General features: G+C 47.2%; 1 protein-coding gene across 3 annotated transcripts in view; it reads right to left on the minus strand.

Annotated features, from left to right (window-relative positions):
* Nucleotides 1-18638, minus strand: part of ACTN1 (actinin alpha 1) — an 85757-nt gene extending 67119 nt beyond the window's left edge. For all 3 annotated transcript variants that reach the window (XM_083864065.1, XM_083864064.1, XM_083864066.1), the window contains exon 1: nucleotides 18498-18638. In XM_083864065.1, coding sequence (XP_083720191.1) covers nucleotides 18498-18602 — 105 coding nt within the window. In that variant the 5' untranslated portion in view covers nucleotides 18603-18638. The remainder of the gene's footprint in view (nucleotides 1-18497) is intronic.
* Between the last annotated feature and the right edge of the window lie 1381 nt (nucleotides 18639-20019).

The following is a 20019-nucleotide window of genomic DNA, read 5'->3' on the forward strand; positions in this document are numbered from 1 at the left end:
TCTAATTAGAGGAATTTGACAGTATTTCTGGAAGTCCAAGTAGCTTTCTCTTACAATAGTGCAGTTCAGTGTAAGACCGAAATAAAAAAGATAATTCAAGATAGACTCAATGTGCTATATTTTTAGTATCTGTGGCTGAGAAACTGTACCATACATTTGCAGCCACAACCAGCACTCAACAGAATAGAAAGCAGGAATTCACCTCATTTCCTCCTGAAGTACAAAGGAGAAAAAAGTCACTGAGGTTGAGAAAAGAAAAGGAGGGTCCTTCTGATACTACCAGTAGACATATAGAGAGGTTTATTTCAAGTTTATGCTGAGATCAGGAAACCTCTCCTAATTCTCTTCAGCCCAAGAGTTTTCTAAGGAGGTAGACCCCAAAAACAAACAAGATGGTTAAGAGAAATTCTTTTTTCACTAGCACTGGATTCATCACAGGGAAGGGGGAAAAGATACACCTCTTCACGCTTCCTCTCCCACCTTTAATTCATGTAAACTTTACCCATGGATGATGATGTGACTTTTCAGGTAAGACAGAAAGAAAGGGGATGGAAAAAGATCTTTAGAAGCATGGGGAAAAACAGACTTCTGCAATCTGTCTTCAGAAACGGCTGCAATGCAGGTTGCTGCCAAGTGTTAAAGCTGTAAGGAGGACAAAGCAGGTCTTTACAAATTAACTGCTACTACACCAGAGAAGAGAAAAGCCATGTGTTATGTATGGGCAGAGATGAGTTTGTTAGGAGAGAGAAAGAGACAGAGAGAACTGCCTCGTGCAGGAGGAATAGTAGAAAGTGGCCTTGGGCCCCACAGAAGTTTGCTACAGTAATGCTCATGCTGATAGCAAGAATAAGGTATAGACTGTGCTATGAAATTACATCTTTCCTCTTATCCAAAACCACACCTCAAAAACTAATGTGAATTTTATACTTTGCTCTCCACAGCTTGTACTCAGCACTGAACAATACCCATCCAAACCCTTAATCCAAGAGGCACAGTCCCATTTCCCTGACTGTAACAGTTGAGCTGCTGCTCTAGTCTCAGACCAGCGTAAGGCAAGAACCACCTTTGGTAGAGATCAAGTTATTATGGTATAAGTCAATTCCTGGCAAAATTCCCCTGGCTTCAAGCTTAGATTAAGATAAATGTAGTTAAGTCCAACCCAGTCTTCATCATAAAACTGTTCATTTTCTGTTCTCCCCATAGCTCCCTTTGAAGGCTGCAGCGAGAATCATGTCTCTGCAAGAGAAATGATGGCAGACTGCATAGCTTCAGAGGAATACAAACATGACACACATTGTTTCAGGGTCTTTGGTTAAGTGCTAATCATCTGGATTTGGATGCCAGTCCCGATTATGAGAAATATGTAGTAAACAGAATCATGCCATGTGATATGCAGGCTTAACCCTCTTCCTGCTGGCAACTGCACGTCAGCACAAAGCTGCAGTGGGAACAGCAAAACAGTCTCTGCAAACTTACTGGCCTTTTGCCCTCAGCTTGGTGCTTGCTGCTGTCTCCTCTGAAGAGCCACATCCACACAACAGAAGGTTGGAGAAGGATGTATGCAATTTTGGCCATAATCAGCCCCCTGGACATCTGATGTTTGGTGATCTCCCCTGCTCTAACCGGAGCATATGGCTGGACAATACTACATGTAGATTCACAGGGAAAAGGGTAGGGGTAATTAAGATGCTGCAGTGAGAGGCTCAAGCTGATCTTGTCTGTGGGCCAGGACGACATAATCCCTCTCCCAACATGCTGAATAAGCAGTGGGTGGGCTTGAAGGGCACGGGTATAGCTGTCCCAAGCCTTTCCTCAGCAAGCAATCACACCATTGTTGCACACTGCACGAGGTACCGGCCGTCACCCAGGGACGCCCCGGCTGCCACACAAGCATCCAGCACAGGGCATCGCTCACCGCTCCTGCTCCAACTGCTGCCACACCTCACAGTTATGACCATACAACCCTACACCAGCACCCACCACAGCCTGGGAAGAGTTAGTGGCCAGAACCAGCAGGCTAGAAGACTGTAAGTAAAGAATTTCAGTCCTCTGCTCCTGTGGTATTCTCTTCCCTTCAATGGGATCACAAATGCTATTATCAAGGCATGCAGGACCTAACCTTTGCAAGATTCTCACTTCCTCTTATGCAGTCAGAGAGCCACACACCATTATGCTTATAAGGGAAATATTTTCTTCCTGCAGAAATCAGACAATCCAAATCAGAAAGTAGAGTTTTTACAGATTAAATTTAACTTGATACTTAACAAGCCTTAACAAGCCATTTTTTAGTGGCCCAGGACCTCCTCACATCCTACCTCCTACATCCTATGCAGCATACTGGTACTGCCAGAGGAAGTTAGTCATTTCCACATTAGACAGCCTCCCATGCCATGAGCCAGTCAGCTCATTTCTGCACATAGGTAAGGTATTGTTAAGTGAATTAGAATTTATTTCTTCCCTTCTCAGCTGCCAAAACTGCTAAGCCACTTGCATTGCTTAGCAGGCTACTCTAGCACTTTTTTCTTCCTCATTTCCTGATGCTTAAGAACCCAACCCTGATAATTTAGAGTCTGTCTCCAGCTCTCTGTGTGGTTTCTCTGTATTTAGGACTGCTGTAGGCTGAGGTTTATCCAGGAAAACTCAGAACAGAGCCCTGACATGTTCATGCTGCTGACTCTGAACTACGTTTGAAGCAACAGTTAGCAGAACAATAGACGTTCATATGAACAGTGACAGGGTAGTAAAATCAGATCAGAGCACTATGCATTGGATAGGGGATAAAGAGCCAGGCACCCAAGAGTGAATCCACTACAGCAAAGCATCTCTCTGCTGACAGGGAAATCCCGCTGTAGCAGCAACCAGCCCTGTTGTATTAACCCAAAACGGAAGCACCAGCTCCCAGGCATGAGGGGCCAACCATACCAAACCCCCGTGTTCCCCAAGCTCCCTACAGCAGCCTGGCTCCTCTTTAAAGACAGGGGATCAGACTACTGGTACCTGTTCATGGAAGAAGTCTGGTATTCTGAAAAGCAACTTGGCGAAGTCTTTGAGTTTTGAGCTTTAAGACTTGGAGGGCTGAAGACTGCACTTGCTGAGCAGCTTTGTCGCCTCAAAGCTTCAGCAACTGGGTTCATGAGCACTGCATTGAGCTCTGGCAATCTCTGCAGGGCCCGAGAGGAGGCAGTTAATGTTCCTACACAGGCAACAGCAGCAGCTTCTTTCCCAGCTGAGTAGCTGCTGTGCAGCAGTTCTTTGACCAGCCATCAAGCACTCACTTCCAGAAGGCAGGAAACTGCACTGGACTTGAAAGTGAGACAGAAGCCAAATCCCAGTCCAGGGCCAGTGTTCGGGGAACCAGGCAACGTGATGTTCAGAACACAGATGTGCTGGTATTTATTTCCACATCAAAAAAAGTCAAGATTGTTTTTTTCTTAAGACTCTTTCCAGTTCTTTCCTATTCTCTGGCTGCTCCTTCACTGTGAAGAGCTATCTAGGTTTAACTCTTCTTCCTCTTATTGCTTTGGTAAAATAATTTTAACACCAATTAAGATTTTTCATCTGGCTTACAGTTCATGTCCAGAACTGGTAAATGTAGCAATGTACAGGCTGTGCCTTGCAAGGGAGGGAACAAACAGCTATTTCTCAGGCAGCTATGGCTAGTTTAGCCCGCTTACTCTGTCAAGCAGTAAGCACAGTCTCACTGCTTCCAACATGACTTACTTGTGTCAGGGAGATTTCCATTCCTTACTTCAAAACCCTTTCTCAATCTCAGATATCTTGCATGGCTAGAGGCAGGCAGGTTTTAAGCTGCATTCCTACCTATGGAGAATTGGCGGACACTTCACTCTTTTCTCATGCAAACTAGAACTATCACCTGGACCAAGCTGCAAAAATTCGAGGAATTTGGGCAGGGCTTAAATAAAGTGGGAAAGCATTACTTTGCTTTCTAACACAGCAAAAGATATTCAGAAGCTTGGAACAAAGCACAAACCTCCAGCTCCTCTGGCTGTCAGGAGCCAGGTCCCCTCTCCATTTGCTGCAGCTCCAAAGGGATTGGTTTCATGGCTGACACTGACCACCTTATTGACAAGCCACCATTTAAGTGGGCAGTCCCACTCTAAATTTACCCTTCACTTCCCTCACCCTGCTACCTTATCTTTACCTTAGGCTCAGCAGTGATCAACTCTGATGTGGCTGAAAACTCACTTTTCCATAGCACATTTAGGTACTGATCATGACTGCATCCAACTGAGAAAAAGCGACAGACAAGCACAGTCAGACTGGACTAAAGACTGTGAAACTGCATCCGGAGTGAGTCTTGTCCCAAGTAAATGGATTAAGGGAGAACATTCAGCACTTGCACATGCCAAAGTTAAAAGAATTAGGTGCGAAACGAGATTTTGGCGGGTATTTGGACTCATCAGCGACTGTAAATTTGAATATACTTTAGATTACCCTCTGGCAAATTCTCTAGAATTCACTTTACAGACAGCAATTACACAATACATTTATTCACCCCTTTCGTAAGGCTGCAGAAGTAGCAAAGTTTACAAGCCAAAAAGCAGATAAGAACTATATAAACTACATTAAGACCTCTGGAGTGCATTATCCTGAATATATATATGTGAAATATTTCGCCCACTAATATCTTCTTGGGAAAGTAAAGCAAGCAGCAAATGGGGGGTAAATTAGATCCCAGTTAGCTTGATAGAAACAAGCATGTCTAGTTAATACTTTTTACACTATTCTCTTCGACTAAGATCAGAAGGGTGGTAGTTGTTCTGGGCACTGCAGCTTCATGACAAATAAGTACCCTTAAAAAACCGTGTTAAGGGCTCACATGAGAAGAGGTAACAGGAGTACATGACCTACCAATCCACCACACAGGAAGGTCAGAGGGGAACAGAAACCTGTGTGAGCTTTGCAGATGCCTCACCCTCCATGACAGCATGAGGGCAACACTCATTCCCAGAGGCACGCTTACCCAAAGGACACCTCTTACTGTGTACTTGTGTACTGAGTGCAGCACTGATGAAGAACTCTGCTCTTTGTCTAGAGAGCTGCTCCTTTGGATGGGCTTCACGCCCTGAATACACATCTTCAATTCCCACAGCCTGACTGTGCCCAGTACAAGCACTCCACCTGAAGTCTTCCTGCTGCTGCCCCACTCAGAAGCAGAGCAATGCTTGCTCATTGGCTGCTGGAGCCCACTCCCAGTGGGGGGCAGCTTCCAAATAACCTCTGAAGGACACTGACACCACCAAAATAGCTTCTAGATGAAAGAGATAAAGGTAATTATTAAAATCTTACTAACAGAAAGTTTCAAGAGCTCTCTCCACCAGCACATAATTTTGTTAATGTATCAGACCATGAAAGCCAGCAACTCACCTAAGCAGAACAGCAATCTTCAATCCAAAGCACATGAGATCACTGAACACAATGGTAGAATAAAATGGGAACACATTTCCCTTCCCAGCACCTGTTAACGAAGGTGAGGCAAGAAAAAAAAGGAAGAAGAGGAGGTAGAATTTGGGATAGGGATATATAGGTAGAAAAAGATATCAAGGAGTACTATAAGATTTGCTTTAAACTCAAAGCAAAATTTAACAAAAAATAGTATGCTGTGATTTTATTCTCTGGTTACACCCACATCGGAAACACACTACCAAATATTGCTGTACTACACTAGAAGAGTTGAAAGAGTGTGAAGAAAGGGATATATAACTGCAAATTTGTAGCGACATAATGAAAGCGAATATCTGAAGCTAAACATCATAGAAATACAGAAGAACCCCTTTGAAATGGCCCATCACTAGACGTGGTCCTGAAGAGACACCTGGGAGCACTTAATCAGGATGTGCTGACAGCAGCTGTGCCAGCACCTAAAACCAACACCAAGTCAAACACATGGTGATACTGCAGAAGAACGTGGAATTGAAAATCATTTTTTGAATCAAGTGCATTACATGCAAGTATCACGAACAGGAGGTACTGAAATCAGCACAAGTGGTCTTTAAGTAACATGTAAAAGCAACAAAAATTAAGGTCAATTTAAAATCAGTTACCACCTTTTCCGTGGTTGTCTTGCATCATCTGGGAATCACGCTCACAGATCAAACACAGCAGAAACACAGTCCCTTTCCCCAGTTACCCTGCAGGATACAAACCCAGCAAGAGAGTGCAAGGAGATGCAGGCAGCTGCACAGGCAGAGTGCAAGGCAACAGGCAGACTCTGCTCAGGCAGCAGGCAGAGATCTTGGCACATCACAATGCCCACCACAGACATCTCTGGCTACTGGCACTTTAGGACTTCCTCCCCATCTTACTGACCACTCTGACTTGCATGGCAAGAAGTACATTCTTAACCTTTCACACAGCTCTAGGACAGGTTAAATATACAGACAGCAGTGGTGGAGGCTGACAACAGGCACAGCGTCCAAAGTGGTAAGAACATCTCTTCCCTCTTAGGCTAAATCCAGAGCACATGGAAGAAATTCATTCTCATCAGAAGTTCTTTTTCTCCATTTCACATGCCAGAGGCCAAAGTGCAGACCTGCCTCTATTGCCCAGCACCACACAGGAAAAAAAGCCTGGAGACTGCACAATAATTGCTCAAGAGCAAAATGTAAAAACCCTTCAAGAGGAGTGAGTTTTGGGTGGATATGTTTTGTATTATTTTGGGGGGGTTTGAGAGTGGTGGCAGTAGCCATGTTTGTTTGGTTTGGGTTTTGCTGTTGGTGGTGTTTTTTTAAAAACCTCCTCCTTAGGCCAGAAAGACTTTTCATTTTTCTCACCCCATCACAGGCCAAATACTGCCAACAAATACCCTCCTCAGCTGCCGAGTACAGCATGCCTGCCAGCTGGGGAACAAGGTATTTTACCACTGCACAGCCTTTGCTTGCTGTACTTGCACGCAGTCACCCGCCCTCACTCCTCCTCATCCAGCAGGGCCCTCCATTTCAAAAGCTGCCCACACTTGATCCTCACCATGGCCCTCCTCCTCCCCAAGAGGGAAGAGCTCAAGTTACAACAGGCTTCATCTCAGGAGGTAAACATGAGGAAACAGTGCAAAGGCCAGAGACAAACACGCTGACACTGCCCTCCTGCCAGGATATAAAGAGGAGAGTAGGTGAAGCCCTCAGGAAAGCTGTCTCATTGCTCCCAAGAGGAGAAGTGGCTGAAGAATGCAATGAGAACGTGTCTGCCTGGAAACCCTGCAGGAATGAATTTGCAGGGCCAGAAGCTAAAGTCCATTGGCTTTGCCTACGAAGTTAGGGCTTTTGGAGGTGGAGAGACAGCACAGGCACCACACATTGGGACAAGAGGGTACCCTGACAGCAAGAAGACATTGAGCCTGCTGTGAGAATGATTTCTACCCTGTACTAACCAAACGTTAAGTACTAATACATCACACCTTCAAAGCCACCAGCTGCCCTGAGAGTTTCACGCAACACCACCATCCATCTTCTGCCGCAGCTTGCAAAAAGAAGGCTCCTTTTTGCCAGCAGATCACCACCCTGAGCTAGGCACACCAGCTCACATCCATGGGGCTCTGAGGCATCCCCCTGCTGTGGAAAGGCCACATGGGGCTTGGCACAAGAGGCAATATGGCAGCAGTGCCAGACCTGCCCTGTGTCCCCTGTACCCACCTCTGGGACATCAGCAGTCACTACCTCTCATAGGACTGCAGGCAGAAGTTGTTCCAAGCTCTGCAATCAGAGGATATTCTGCTTCAAGTGCTTTAATTACTGTAAGCAGTTCACTAATTACAGTAGTAATGATTGGATTATGGCCAGTTAACAGCTTTAAAGAAACAAGCCACTATAGGAGGGGGAGGGAAATACTCCTTTGGGTTTAGGATAGAAACAGATTTCAGCAGTCCACCCTGTAGGAGGCTGTTAGTAGCTGGCTGGGTCAGCCTATTTGCTACAAGCTGCAACAGCAAGGAGGTGTGTAATGTGTCACTAAATGATATGTTGGCACATGAAAATTATCAGCGTTGGAGGAGGTGTGCTTGCGGGAACAGAAAGTCTTCTGTTAATGTGCTGATCCCATGTGCTCCAACACCTCTCCATGACTGGACCCAAAAGACACGATGCAGGCAGGTGTGTGCATGCTCAGTTACTGACACGGTATCATGCCTGAGATGCTTTGTTTCAGCGTGCAAGTCATGAATACAGGCCTTTTAAAAAGTCTTAAGAGACACCTGCTATCTTGAACCAAACAGCTAAATGGAATCACTCACAGGACCAAAAGCCAAAGGGACTCACCAAAAAGAACAAAAATTTCCTTTCACTAGCAACTGTTGCCAACACTGGGAGGACCAGAAATCCATACAATAATGGGCAGGGAGGCTCCCTCACACGTGACACATTACACCTCCTCACTCTTTCACAGTCTCACTACAGAGCAGTCTGCAGAAAAGCAACTGGACCAATGGATCCCTGCAAGAAGCCCCATCCCAATGGAAACACTGTAACAAGAAGGACTGCCAGCTCTGGAATATGAAGTTTTTTGTGGCCATGCCTTTTCTGAGAAAGGGAAGATAGGAGGAAGGCAAGATTACCAGATAAACAGCCTCCCCACCTTGAAGGGCACCTTCCACAAAAGAGAAAAGCAATATCCTACTTTACAGAAGAAATCTCCAGTCTGTTGAGATTACCATAAAGGCAACAGTATTCATTCACAGGTGACTACCCTGATGGTACTGCCAGCCAGCAGTATGCCACACCCTGCAGGTCAGGCAGCTCTGCCTAACCAAGAAAAGCCAACCCTTTGCATCACCACCAGCCACTTTTACATGCCTACTCACCCTAGGAAAGGCAAGTCTCTACACATCTTGCTATCCCTCACCCACAACAGCCAGCTCTCAGTGGTAGCACATCACCATTGTACCCCCTTCACAAGCTCTTCAGTTATTCCCCTTGCCACCCCTCAGCAATATCTTGCTCTGCTTGGTCTCCTTGTTCTCTTTTCCCTTCAGAGGTCTTCAGCTGAGGACTGGCAGAAACTGAGCTTGGTATCACTGGCTGGAGGGCGAGAATTTCTGGCAAGAGAAAACCAGTGGATCTGGGCATCTTGCCCAGAGTGAGTTCACACTTGGCTCACCACAGCTGGAAATAGTCTCATCTCTGGCCAGATTTCCCCAACGGCCCAACAAAACCCTTGGGAAACAGCATGTGGAAACTTGGTGGAAACCATTTTGAAACAGACTGAAACACTGATGTTCATGACTGTGCTGCACCCAGCCAGCCTTCCCTGCACAGCGCAGCCGCCTGCAAGTGCCCTCCCGAGGGCTGCTGATGAGTGAGCACTGACAGAGCACAGGGTCCTCACTTTGCCTGCAGAACCAGGTGGGGCCAAGACCAACGCTCCCTCTGGAGATGCTCCTCTTGTACACCAATACTGCAAGCAGGGCTAGAGGGAAGGCAGAGGCTTGAACAAACAAATCCCCACACTCCTCTTACCACCACATGCTTGCACCTGGGCTACTGCTCTCCCCTACTTCATAAGTGGGAGATGTCCACATCTCTCACACCAGATAAGACGTGTAGGAAACTCACCCGGAAGCATAAGTATGCTTAAAATTTTGGAACCGATTTTGGCTGCAGTCAAAGTTTTCCTTAGGAAATTAAGTATTTTCCGCTGCAATAAAGCCTGGCATAGATATGGTCTAAACAGCTTTGAATGGCCTCCTTTTTTTGGCACTGTTTAGCAGTTAAGAAATTAGCTTGGTTTTTTTTCAACCATGGAGTCACTTTTTACAGTTTTCTTGGGGATAATACATTTAAGTAGCAGAACTAACTTACCATGTACTGAAGGGTAGATTTAAATAAGGTGAATGAAGGGGATTACAGGTAAGTACTTGGGTAGCAAGAGAAACTTTGGCTGCTGTACAGCCAAAGAATCTGGCCAGGAAACAGGGCTCTAAGAGGTACACATCATTTTCCATGATGAAGAAAAGAGCACTCAGCTGGGATGCAGAGACCATACATGGTTCTCTCACTCTCTCACATCTCTCAGAGGCCTTTATGGGCTAGCTCCTGCAGGGAAGATGTAACAGCACAACTTCCATTTACAGCAGCAGTGAAGTTCAAATGCTTAGCATCGTCATATGCTGCAGTGAGGAGTAGCAAGTGCCCTGGCTGCCTGATCCAAAAGACATGGAAAGAAGTCCTTCCTCTACTGCCAACTGGCCTTGGTTCAGCACCTCTGTAGGACATGAGGGTTATCCTCAGCATTATAAAAGGAAACATCAGTATTCTGTTGAAATTTCTCCAGCCATCCAGCACAGTGTTCATGGAAGGGGCAGAGCAAACCAGTTGCCCGTTCACACTATGCTGCGTGACACACGCAAGATTTCACAAGAGTCTCTCTGAAAAATGAGGCCCTACACTGCAGCATGCACAGTAACTGCCAAGTCAAGCAGACTGAAAAAGAAGCAATCAGCTGATCCATCAAGTCATCCTTCCCACTGACCACATAAGCTATCTAGAAGGATGAGGAAAAAACTGCTGCTTAAAAAGCCTGCCCTGCAGCCTCACCTGCCTATGAACTATCCACACTGGTGTTCCCAGTAGTGCTGGATTGCTGGTATTCAGAGACCTACTTGAAACCACTCCAATCTGACAGACAGGTGATACAGACACACACAGTGGTGTATGCTATAGTGAGTATAGCCAAGACAGGGTCTTTTCACTTGCCAACACTTACTATCTTGGCTCTAATACAATAGAAAAATGACAGGTTTGCTGTCATTTCTCACACCACAGGGTTGAATACGTTTCCAGTCTACATAGATAGAATGACAACTCAAAGACTCACTTGGATGAAAGACCAAAATCCTCTCTATTTATGCATGCATACCCCAGCCCTGCCAATGGGAGCTGTTTGAGAACACTGAGGCCAGAGAATGTCTCTGCACAGTCCCATTCATGTTGCAGTGCTTCAAAGTAGCCATGGATTTGGAAGCAGAGTAAGAGGGGACAATCACAGGTAAGAGCATGAAGACAGCAAGCTGCAGTACATATGAGAGTTGGCTTTCAAAGGCCTGACCCAGCCCTTACCACTACGATACACTCACTGCCAGCTGAACAGCAAAGACACAACGACAGGAAACCAGCATGGGGAAAAAATGGTTCTGCTTTAGTGCCTAATAGGAAGCCAAGAGGTTAAACCGGCACCAGGCTACACCACATCCTATGACCAAGTCCTGCTGTCATACAGTAGGGGAACAAGAGCAGGGAAGGCAATGGCAGGAAGGGAACTGGGAGTAATTTAATTAAACATATCATTAATTCTTTTAATTGATCATATTAATGCTAGTGCCTTTGGTCACCTAAGCATTTTTTGGATTGGCCCAAGAAGTGCCCAGTTCTGTCTCAGAGATCTGAGTGACTATCGGGAACTTGTATGTCAGTCTCATGCAGTGAGGTCAAAAAGAAGTGATGGGTGGTTCTACAGACTTCAAGGAAAGCTTTTCTGGCATGACTAACACCAGACAGACAGTGCTGCTGCTGACAAGTCTATCTCATCACTCTTCACCAACTCATCCCCACAGACTCAATCTCTGAGTAACAATGCTTCAGCCCCAAAATGACAGAGTTAGTGCACATCCTATGCCTCTATGAAGAAAAAGTGACTGCCCTTCTTGCTGAGGTTATGTTTTTCCCACCCAAGCAGTTATCAAGCATATTACACCTGCTTTTTATCTCTTCAGGCACAGTTCACATATTGCTTTGATAGGATAACAGGGTTTTACATTGATATAGAAGATTTGTAGAAGTCATACTAAGCATATTCCTTATAACCATCATGCTTCCAACAGTCACACATAGCAGGAAATCAGTTTGATATTCTCATACAGAAGAAGAGCCAACTGTTGCACCATCTTCCGTCCTCCTCAAACACCGTTTCTTAGACTGTACAAAATACCTCTAAAAATCACAGCAATATATCCAGCAAGCCTCTGGGACTGACACAACACATTAAAGTGAGACCAGTCCATTGTATGTCATTTTTTTGCAGCTTCCCAATGTTTCCCCAGACAGTCCTCCCGCCTCTTTTCTACACTGACTGCTTTCTGCACCTCATTGTCAGAAAGAGCACAGCCATTCTCCAATAGCATAAGCGCACCCCAGAGAACAGCCTAAGTGTCAGGCACAACAGTGATAATCCACAGCCAGATGGAAAATACTCTCAGTCCTTCACCAGCACAGCCATGCAAGTTTTCACCATCTCTGTCACCGCTGTTTGTGCTAGCCTGAAGAACTCCAGGTCAATGTCTTTACTGGATTCCAGTGAGTCGCCACAGAAAAGCACACAGGCTCACACACTGGCTGGGGAGGCCAACTGAACCCTGCTCCTCCTCCACTTGACAGTGTATGAGAGCTGCACCTCTCACACAGCACACATGAGAAGAGCAAAGTGCCTACACCAGGAGCAGCTGGGACCTCAGGGCTAGGAAGAACAGGTACCATTCACTGGGTGGCCACTGTAACATGGACAGTCTCTAGAAGTGTGATTCCAATGTTCATGAACACCTTTACCAAACAGGTTTACTGTCCCACACCCTCAGCTACCACCCAGTTACACCTGAATTATATACAGACAATACCATCTCATACAAAAGCATGAGGGGACAAGAGGGGACAAGTTCTCCCCAACACACAATAAAACTGGTCTCCAAACAGCTTCTACTTAAGGATGTCCTAAGTAGCATGCCACATGCCCCAAGCTATGAGCACTGCAAGCAGTCAGGGCAGAAAACAATGTTATCCTCTCTAGCCTTTGCACTAAATGCACTGAAAAAATGTCATTACTAAATCACACGCACAAGAATTTAAACTGGTTGCCTGAAGCAGTCAGCAAGAAATTCCCCAGACAGACATACTTTACATCACTGGGCTGGTAGCTGGATGCCTTTGAGGTGTTTCACGCTTCCCTAGGGGACTGGAAGGATAAGTTCAGTACAGATTGGTGAGTACCATGTTCTCATAAACTAATCCTTGGAATCTGTTATAGACTCCCCCTGAAAGAATCTGCAGTCTCCTTTTTAACCCATGCCTGCTTTCTCCTTAAGAACTTCCCCCTTCCACAGGATTCTGAATAGGAGGGTAAGTCACAGCAAAACGCACATGCCTCATTCATCATCCACCATGAGGTTACAATGAATAATAATGCTCTTGTTAAAAAAAATCAAACACGCACATCCTGATGAAACCTGATCACAGAAAGTATGAGGCAGCTCCCACACTCAAGGACAAATAACTGATCTACAAAGCCAGATATTTCCAGAGTTCCCTACAGCAACTTTTGAGCTTAACACTTTGAAAAGCAAGTATCTGGCAACAACTACCTATGTTAAACAACAAAAGCTTGATCTAAAAGATAGGAGATATCTGGTGACCTATACTGCCTGCCTGCAAAAGAGCAGCTGAGCAAGCATCCTTACAAATTTCACCATTCTGCTTCTGTATCAATACTGGTCAGAGTGAAATAAAGCACATAGGATACTCAGGTGCACCAGGGCCACCTTCCCTTGCTACAGCCCACAGAGTACTATGCAGTGTCACAGCAGGAGCAAAGCAACCCAATGCAGTGTATTCATCAATGGTGCACATTTATTTACCTCATGGCTGAATCTGTGATGGCACTGGAAGAAATTTTAGCAAACTTCAGTTTAGGAGTGGTATCACACAGTTTTGTGGTTCTATAGCAGCTACCACAACAGCAGCTTTCTGGAAGTCTAGATATGTTTCTCAAAAGAGACCCTATCTGGACAAGAGGATACTCAATCCAAGTGAAAAGGAAGCTATGATTGTGGATTTTACATTTTGCCAGAGATAACAGTCACACTCATACCACCTGACTGGAGCATGCTTATCAGCAGGCTTGGAGGTAGGGTGTGTCCATGATGGCCCTATTTAATGGGTACTTTCTATCATTAAGAACCCCACCTCAGAGAGGCGATTAGAACAGCAAAATTCAAATCATAAGAGCAGTAAGGCCTGCGGGATGCAGACACAGTAGGGCCATGAGACCCGTGGGCGTTTTTTTACCCTTGTACTTATGTATATCTTTACATACACTGCATGGCACAGAGTAGTGAGAGAGGTTTAAGGAGACTTAGGTTTCTAACAGGAAATTTCTGTAAGTTCACGAAGAACTTAGTAAGCACTTCTTTGGTGCAGAAAAGGTACTATCAAAGTCTGTGCTATCACTGCTTCTGCAGCACCATAAATCTGACCAGTCCAGTTCTCTAAGCCAGAGATATCATTTACTGCCACATTGTCAGAGGTGTCAACGTGGCAAGGCAGCAGTGGATAAAGCACAGAATACATTAATTTCATCCATCTGATTTTTTTCATCATTTTTGTGGGTTTTTTAAATAAAATCAAGCATTATTATCATTCCTTCCAGTATTAAAGTTGCACATGGCTATCTTCTACACACTGCAAAAGAACGCTGCTTCCTACTCCTAAGAAACCAGTTGTCAGGTCAAAAAGCAATTTGGCATTTAAAGTTTCCCTGCCAGTTCTACAGCTGAGATAAGTTGCTTCAGGACAGATTTTAAAATAAGCCTGAATGAGCTGTACCTTGAGCAACAAGCTCATTAAATGAGAATGGCCCACATGAGAGCCTGCTGTATGCAGAACCTGAAGGCTGACCCCTACCAGTACCCCTAAACAAACCCAGCTTCACCCCAGTGTTATTCCTGACACTAAGGAGACAGTGGCCTGAGATTGTCCTTCTCACCACGGCCCTCCACCTCATCTGTGAAGATGAGCCAGGCATGCTGAACACCAACTGGCTCACCTAGTCCCTCACACCAAACCCAGGTGGCTTCACCAGCCCACCAGGAAAAAGTCTGAATGCTACAGCTGGTAACATGTCATCAGGAGGTAGAAATGTCCTTGTGGCCAAAAGCAACAATCTCTTGGCCACTAAATACCTACATATGTACTTTTTACTAGGCAAGCTTGTCTATCTTGACAGCTAGCTGAGTCCACTGCAATGCAAGTTTTCAGCAAGTTCTGCTTTGCAATTCTGGAAAACTGCAGGATCAATCTTGTTATGCCTTGGCTAGTGCTACTTTGAGACTTGACTCCAGACAGGAAAGAAGAGAAGACAGAGGAAAAAAAAATGCTGTTAGAAGAAACTGCTGAGATGAGTTCAACAGTTCAAACTACTGTTTGAGATGTAGTTCAAAGGAGAAAGTATTTTAATCCCTAGAACAGATCCTCTGCTCCTGCACAAAAGATTGTGCAGAGGCTTATATCAGGTGAAAAGTAGCTGAATTTGTTCTGCATGAGATATTTTTTTAAATTTTTTTTTTCTGCTTAAGAATAGCAATGCTGTGATGAGCTCTTTAAAACCTCTCAGAGAGTCACTTCTGATAGACATGAAAAATTTGCTTCACATGGAAAGCTGCTTTCCTCCCAGGAACTGTCACTTTATCCCTACATTGTAAAACAGCTGCTTCCCAGGAAGGGGAAGGTATGAAGAGGTATGAAACAAGTGCTTCTCCTCTGTATCATATTCAAGAGGCCAACTTTCACCCTCCAAATATGAAATTCATTCTGCAGTTTGCTTATTTACCCATTTCAAAGCACCAATCCAGACAGCAAAGGTGGTAACATCTGTCTCAGTACAGGTAGGAAACCTGCAAAGCAGCTCCCAAAAGCTCAGCAAATTTGCCCTTATAATGCTCCTGTAGAAGATGTTACTAAAATTCAGTAGATCTTCCCAGTCCTGATGTCTGCCGTGAGTTCTCCTGAGCCCACGCAGCCAGAAGAAGGGGAACTGGACTCAAATTCATATTTGAGTAACATTACTAGACTGCTTGCTTCCCAAGCTTCAATTAGTCCCAGCTGCACAAAGCCTGGCAGGACAGCAATGTGGCACAGCTATCCACAGCCTACAGAGCCTTCCTGAGCCAGGACATGAGGGGCTGGGTTGGAAATAGCCAGCAAGACAAGGACACTTCTTGCATAGACATTTGCTCGCTGCATTACTGGCCGTGCCCCCACTTTAGACACGCTGTCTTTGCTCCCAGAGAGCGCCCAAGAAGCAAAAGTTTCATGTCTGCCTCATCAGCTGGCCTCCGTGTTATAAATAATAATAATGATGATAATTCAATAGTACTTGAATCAGACTTAGGTGAAGGAAAACCTAAAACATGTAAGTCAACAAGAAAAGACTAAGCCTGAAAAGAATCTACAGGAACATTTGGTAGGCATGAATCTCTCCTATTCATCTCAGTAGCTATTAACTAACACATACTGTACCGAACATTTAACTTTAATTACTGCAGTGATTTCATTTCCCAAGTAAGAAGGAGTGACAGTTTTACCTCACCACACTTTGCAGATTTTTGCTTGGCAGATACTGTTACCTCCTTACATCTGAAGGAAGCAATCTCCAAGACCCCAGCAGGGCTTTTGGTCACATTGGGACCCCCAGAAGAAGAGCAAGGTTGTCCCTCAACATATGCACAGTCTGCCCAGGCTGGGTTCCAATCACCAGTCCCTCTGAGGGGATATCAGCCTGATGCAACTGGGAAGAGCCATCACTTCCAGACCTGATTCTCCCAACTACAGGCACCAGAGAGGTGGGTCACCAAAAAAACATTGAGCTTGCATCCACTGAACAAGGGAACAGCTTCAGCTGTCCATCAGCAGAAACAACAAAGTGATGCCGCCACCAGCAACAGACATTTACCCATATAGAGTCCTCCAGTCCAGCAAGCTGGAGAGTGATTCGCAGCACACCAAATTCAACTGGCAGCTGTTGACCAGCTCCAGAAGTTGGCTTTCATTACTTTAAACTCCCTCTTGGCTTCTTCCCTCTGCACAAGTAACCCACGTTAACAGAACAGCTCTCTGTCACCCTCTTGTGATTGGATGAAGAGAACTTAAAATCTCCTGGAAGGAGGTAATACTAAAAGAGCATGACATTTACAGCATGTACAACAATCTTGGGTTTCAGACTTCTTTTGGATCCAAAGGCTCCACTCCTGCTTCTGACAATCAAGTCAGTGTCCCCCTACATATAAAATATTTTACTTCACCCTGCACCATAAAAGGCAAAAAAAACCCACAGCATGACAATTAATTCCCATTACAGCCTGCCAGCAAGGCTGGTGATCTCGCTCTGGGCCCCAATAGCTGTTTCTAGATGTATTGGCCAGATACAGGCATACGACTGGAAACAGAGATTGCAGCCAGGCAGATCTTTTGAAAAGGAAGAAACTTCCCTCCTCAAAGGAATAGAGCTCTGACTTCCGATAAGCCATCCAGCACTCAGAGCCCAGACCAAGACTGCATTCCTTGCTTTTCCTTTGCCGAAATATAACCTCACACACTATCGACTCTTTCTCCAGTAAATGTCCTTGTTTGTATGCTTTAGTTCTCATGCTGTCTACTCTCAGCACGCAAGTCCCTGAGCAAGGAAACCACTGACAGCAGCTCTATAGAGCTATTAACTCATCAGACTCCAGGGGAAAAACTTCTCAGTGGCACCATTTCAGACAGCTCTGTACAGGAAAACCTGAAACACTTTGATCTGGAAGTGGAGGAGGGGAAGAGGAGAAGAGAAGAGTTAAAGAGGAATAATCATCTTCTCACTGCCCTGCTCTCCTTCCCAATTTGTTCCCAGCTTTCTACAGAATACCCCGCACCTCAGGCTACATTATATATGTTAATATATCATTTGTGCATAAAAAAGCAGTATCATCCCCCCCTCTCACGGATGGTCTGGGATTGTTCTGCCTGCTCACAGCGAGGGGAGAGCAAGGCAGGACCCCATAGAGAATGAGTGACTGGCTGGGAAGGCAGTGGGAGCTGCTGCACCCCCAAGTGCCCCTGCCATGCCAGCATGAGTGGTGCTCCAAATTCTGCTTTACTGTTCTCAGATAGAGTGACTAAAACGGAAATGTTTCGGGGATTAGGATTCCTGAGTGATCTAATACAGGATGCTTTTGGTTTAAAGGCGGAGGGGGGGGGGGGGGGAAATATATATAACTAGCAATCGGCGAGGCTGAAGCTCCTCCTGAGCTCCCCTCCCCACCGCCACCCTTTCGGTTTAAAAAAGGGCCGAATGTTACCATTTTTGGACATGAGCTCGGCACAAGCCCTGCCCTAAACCACACCATTCAAACCAGAAGGCAGCGCCTGTCCCGCCGGCGGGGCCGGGGCCCGGGGGGGATGCGGGGGGGATGCGGCGGGGTTCCTCCACCGCCCTCAGCGCCCTCGCCCCGCCCGGGCGCACCTGCGGGCCCGGAGCCGATGACCCGGCCGGCATCTGTTGCTGCGGGGGGACCCGCGGTGGCGGCACCTCCCTCCCCGCCATCACCTGCCCTGCCCTGCCCTGCCCGCCCCCGCCTGGCCCCGCCACAGCGCAGCGCCAGCCCCCGGCCCGGCGGTGCAGGGGCGGCGGGGCCGGGCCCGGCAGCCCCGCGGGATGCTCGCCAGGGGAGAGGACGGCGGCGCGCCCACCTTCCTCTGCTGCTTCTCCCAGGCCGGGTCGAGGAGCAGGTCCCGGTCCCAGTCCTCCTCCGGCTGCATGTAGTCGTTGGTCTGCTGTGGGTCGTAGTGATCCATGGCTGCGGCCGCTGCTTTGGGTTCCCTTCCCGTCCCGTCCCGTCCCGTCCCGTCCCGCCGGTGCCGCTGCCCGCTCCGCCCGTCCCGGCCCCGCGGCCGCTCAGCCCGAGCGCGCGGCGGCGGCGCCCGCTCCCACCTCGGCCGCGCGCAGCTCCGCGGGGGCAGGACGCCCCGCCCACCGCCAGCCTCCGCGCCTCTCATTGGCTCAAATACGCGCGGCCGAACCCCGCCCCCCGAGAGCACTGGTCGTCACACACGTCCGTCACAGGATCTCTGTGCCGTGATAGGCTGTTTTTCTGAAGGCCGCCCTACCAGCGGCCCCGCCCGACAGGTCCCCGGCGTGGGGCGGACGCTGCGGGTGAGGCGCTGGGCCGGGCCCGTGCGGTGCCGGGCGGTCTGGGGGAGGCTCCACGCGTCTCTGGAGGCATTTGTCTTCCCAGGGCTCCGCGGCACGATGGGGCGCGGGAACCTGTACTGGGCGCGTCCTCACGGGCGGATCCGGGTGGCGTTTTGTCACAGAATCCTCTTGAGTTGGAAGAGACTCACAAAGATCATCAAGTCCTACTCCTGGCCTTGCACAGGACACCCCAAGAGTCACACCCTGTGCCTGAGAGCATTGACCAAACGCTGCTTGAACTCTGCCAGATTTAGCGCTTTGGCCACTTTTCCTAGGGAGCCTGTTCGAGTGCTCAACCACCCTCTGGGTGAAGAACCTTTTCCTAACATTGAACCTAAACTTTGCCTCATACAATTTCAGGTGCATCAAACCCTGTGGCTATGAGGATGTTTTCGTGTGGCACAGCTGGGCCCATCCTGCCGGCCCCGACGGCCCCACAGTCCTGCTGCTCAGCTCCAAACACAGCTTGTGGCACTGTGCAGGCGTGCCTACATCTGGGACGCAAACAGAAAGGGCTGTGTGTCCTGTTCCTGGCTGGTAACGCTGGTCAGGGTTGGGATTGCCAGCACTGGCAGCCAGACTCCGAGTCCTCACACCCGCGGGCAGCAGGTGCAGCTCTGGGGCATCCAGTGCTGCACCAGGGCCTGCCTCACTCGCCTGCTGCTCTCTGCCCACAGATATCCTGTTTGACAGGAAAACGCTGAACTAAAGTGCGTTTGGCTCATCTAGCAGCTTCCTAGAAGGGAAACACAACACGTTGAGGAGTGTACCAACATGCAAACGCTCAACACGGGCTTCTGTCAGTTAAGCAAGTAGAGGGGGGGAAAGGACAGCAGCAGGGTTTGTTCCCCCTGGTAGTCTCGCTGAGAAGCACTATGGCATCTCTCACAAAATCTAGAGGAGGAAACACAGATTTGAAACATGGTTCTACAGCAGCATGCAGGGCAGAGTGAGCTTGTGTCCCAATTCGTCCAATATAGAAGAAGCAGAGAATTTGGGGCCCAGGGATGTGTGAGAGGG

The sequence above is a fragment of the Zosterops lateralis genome, assembly GCF_965231275.1.
Source record: "Zosterops lateralis genome assembly, chromosome: 6".
NCBI lineage: Eukaryota > Metazoa > Chordata > Aves > Passeriformes > Zosteropidae > Zosterops > Zosterops lateralis.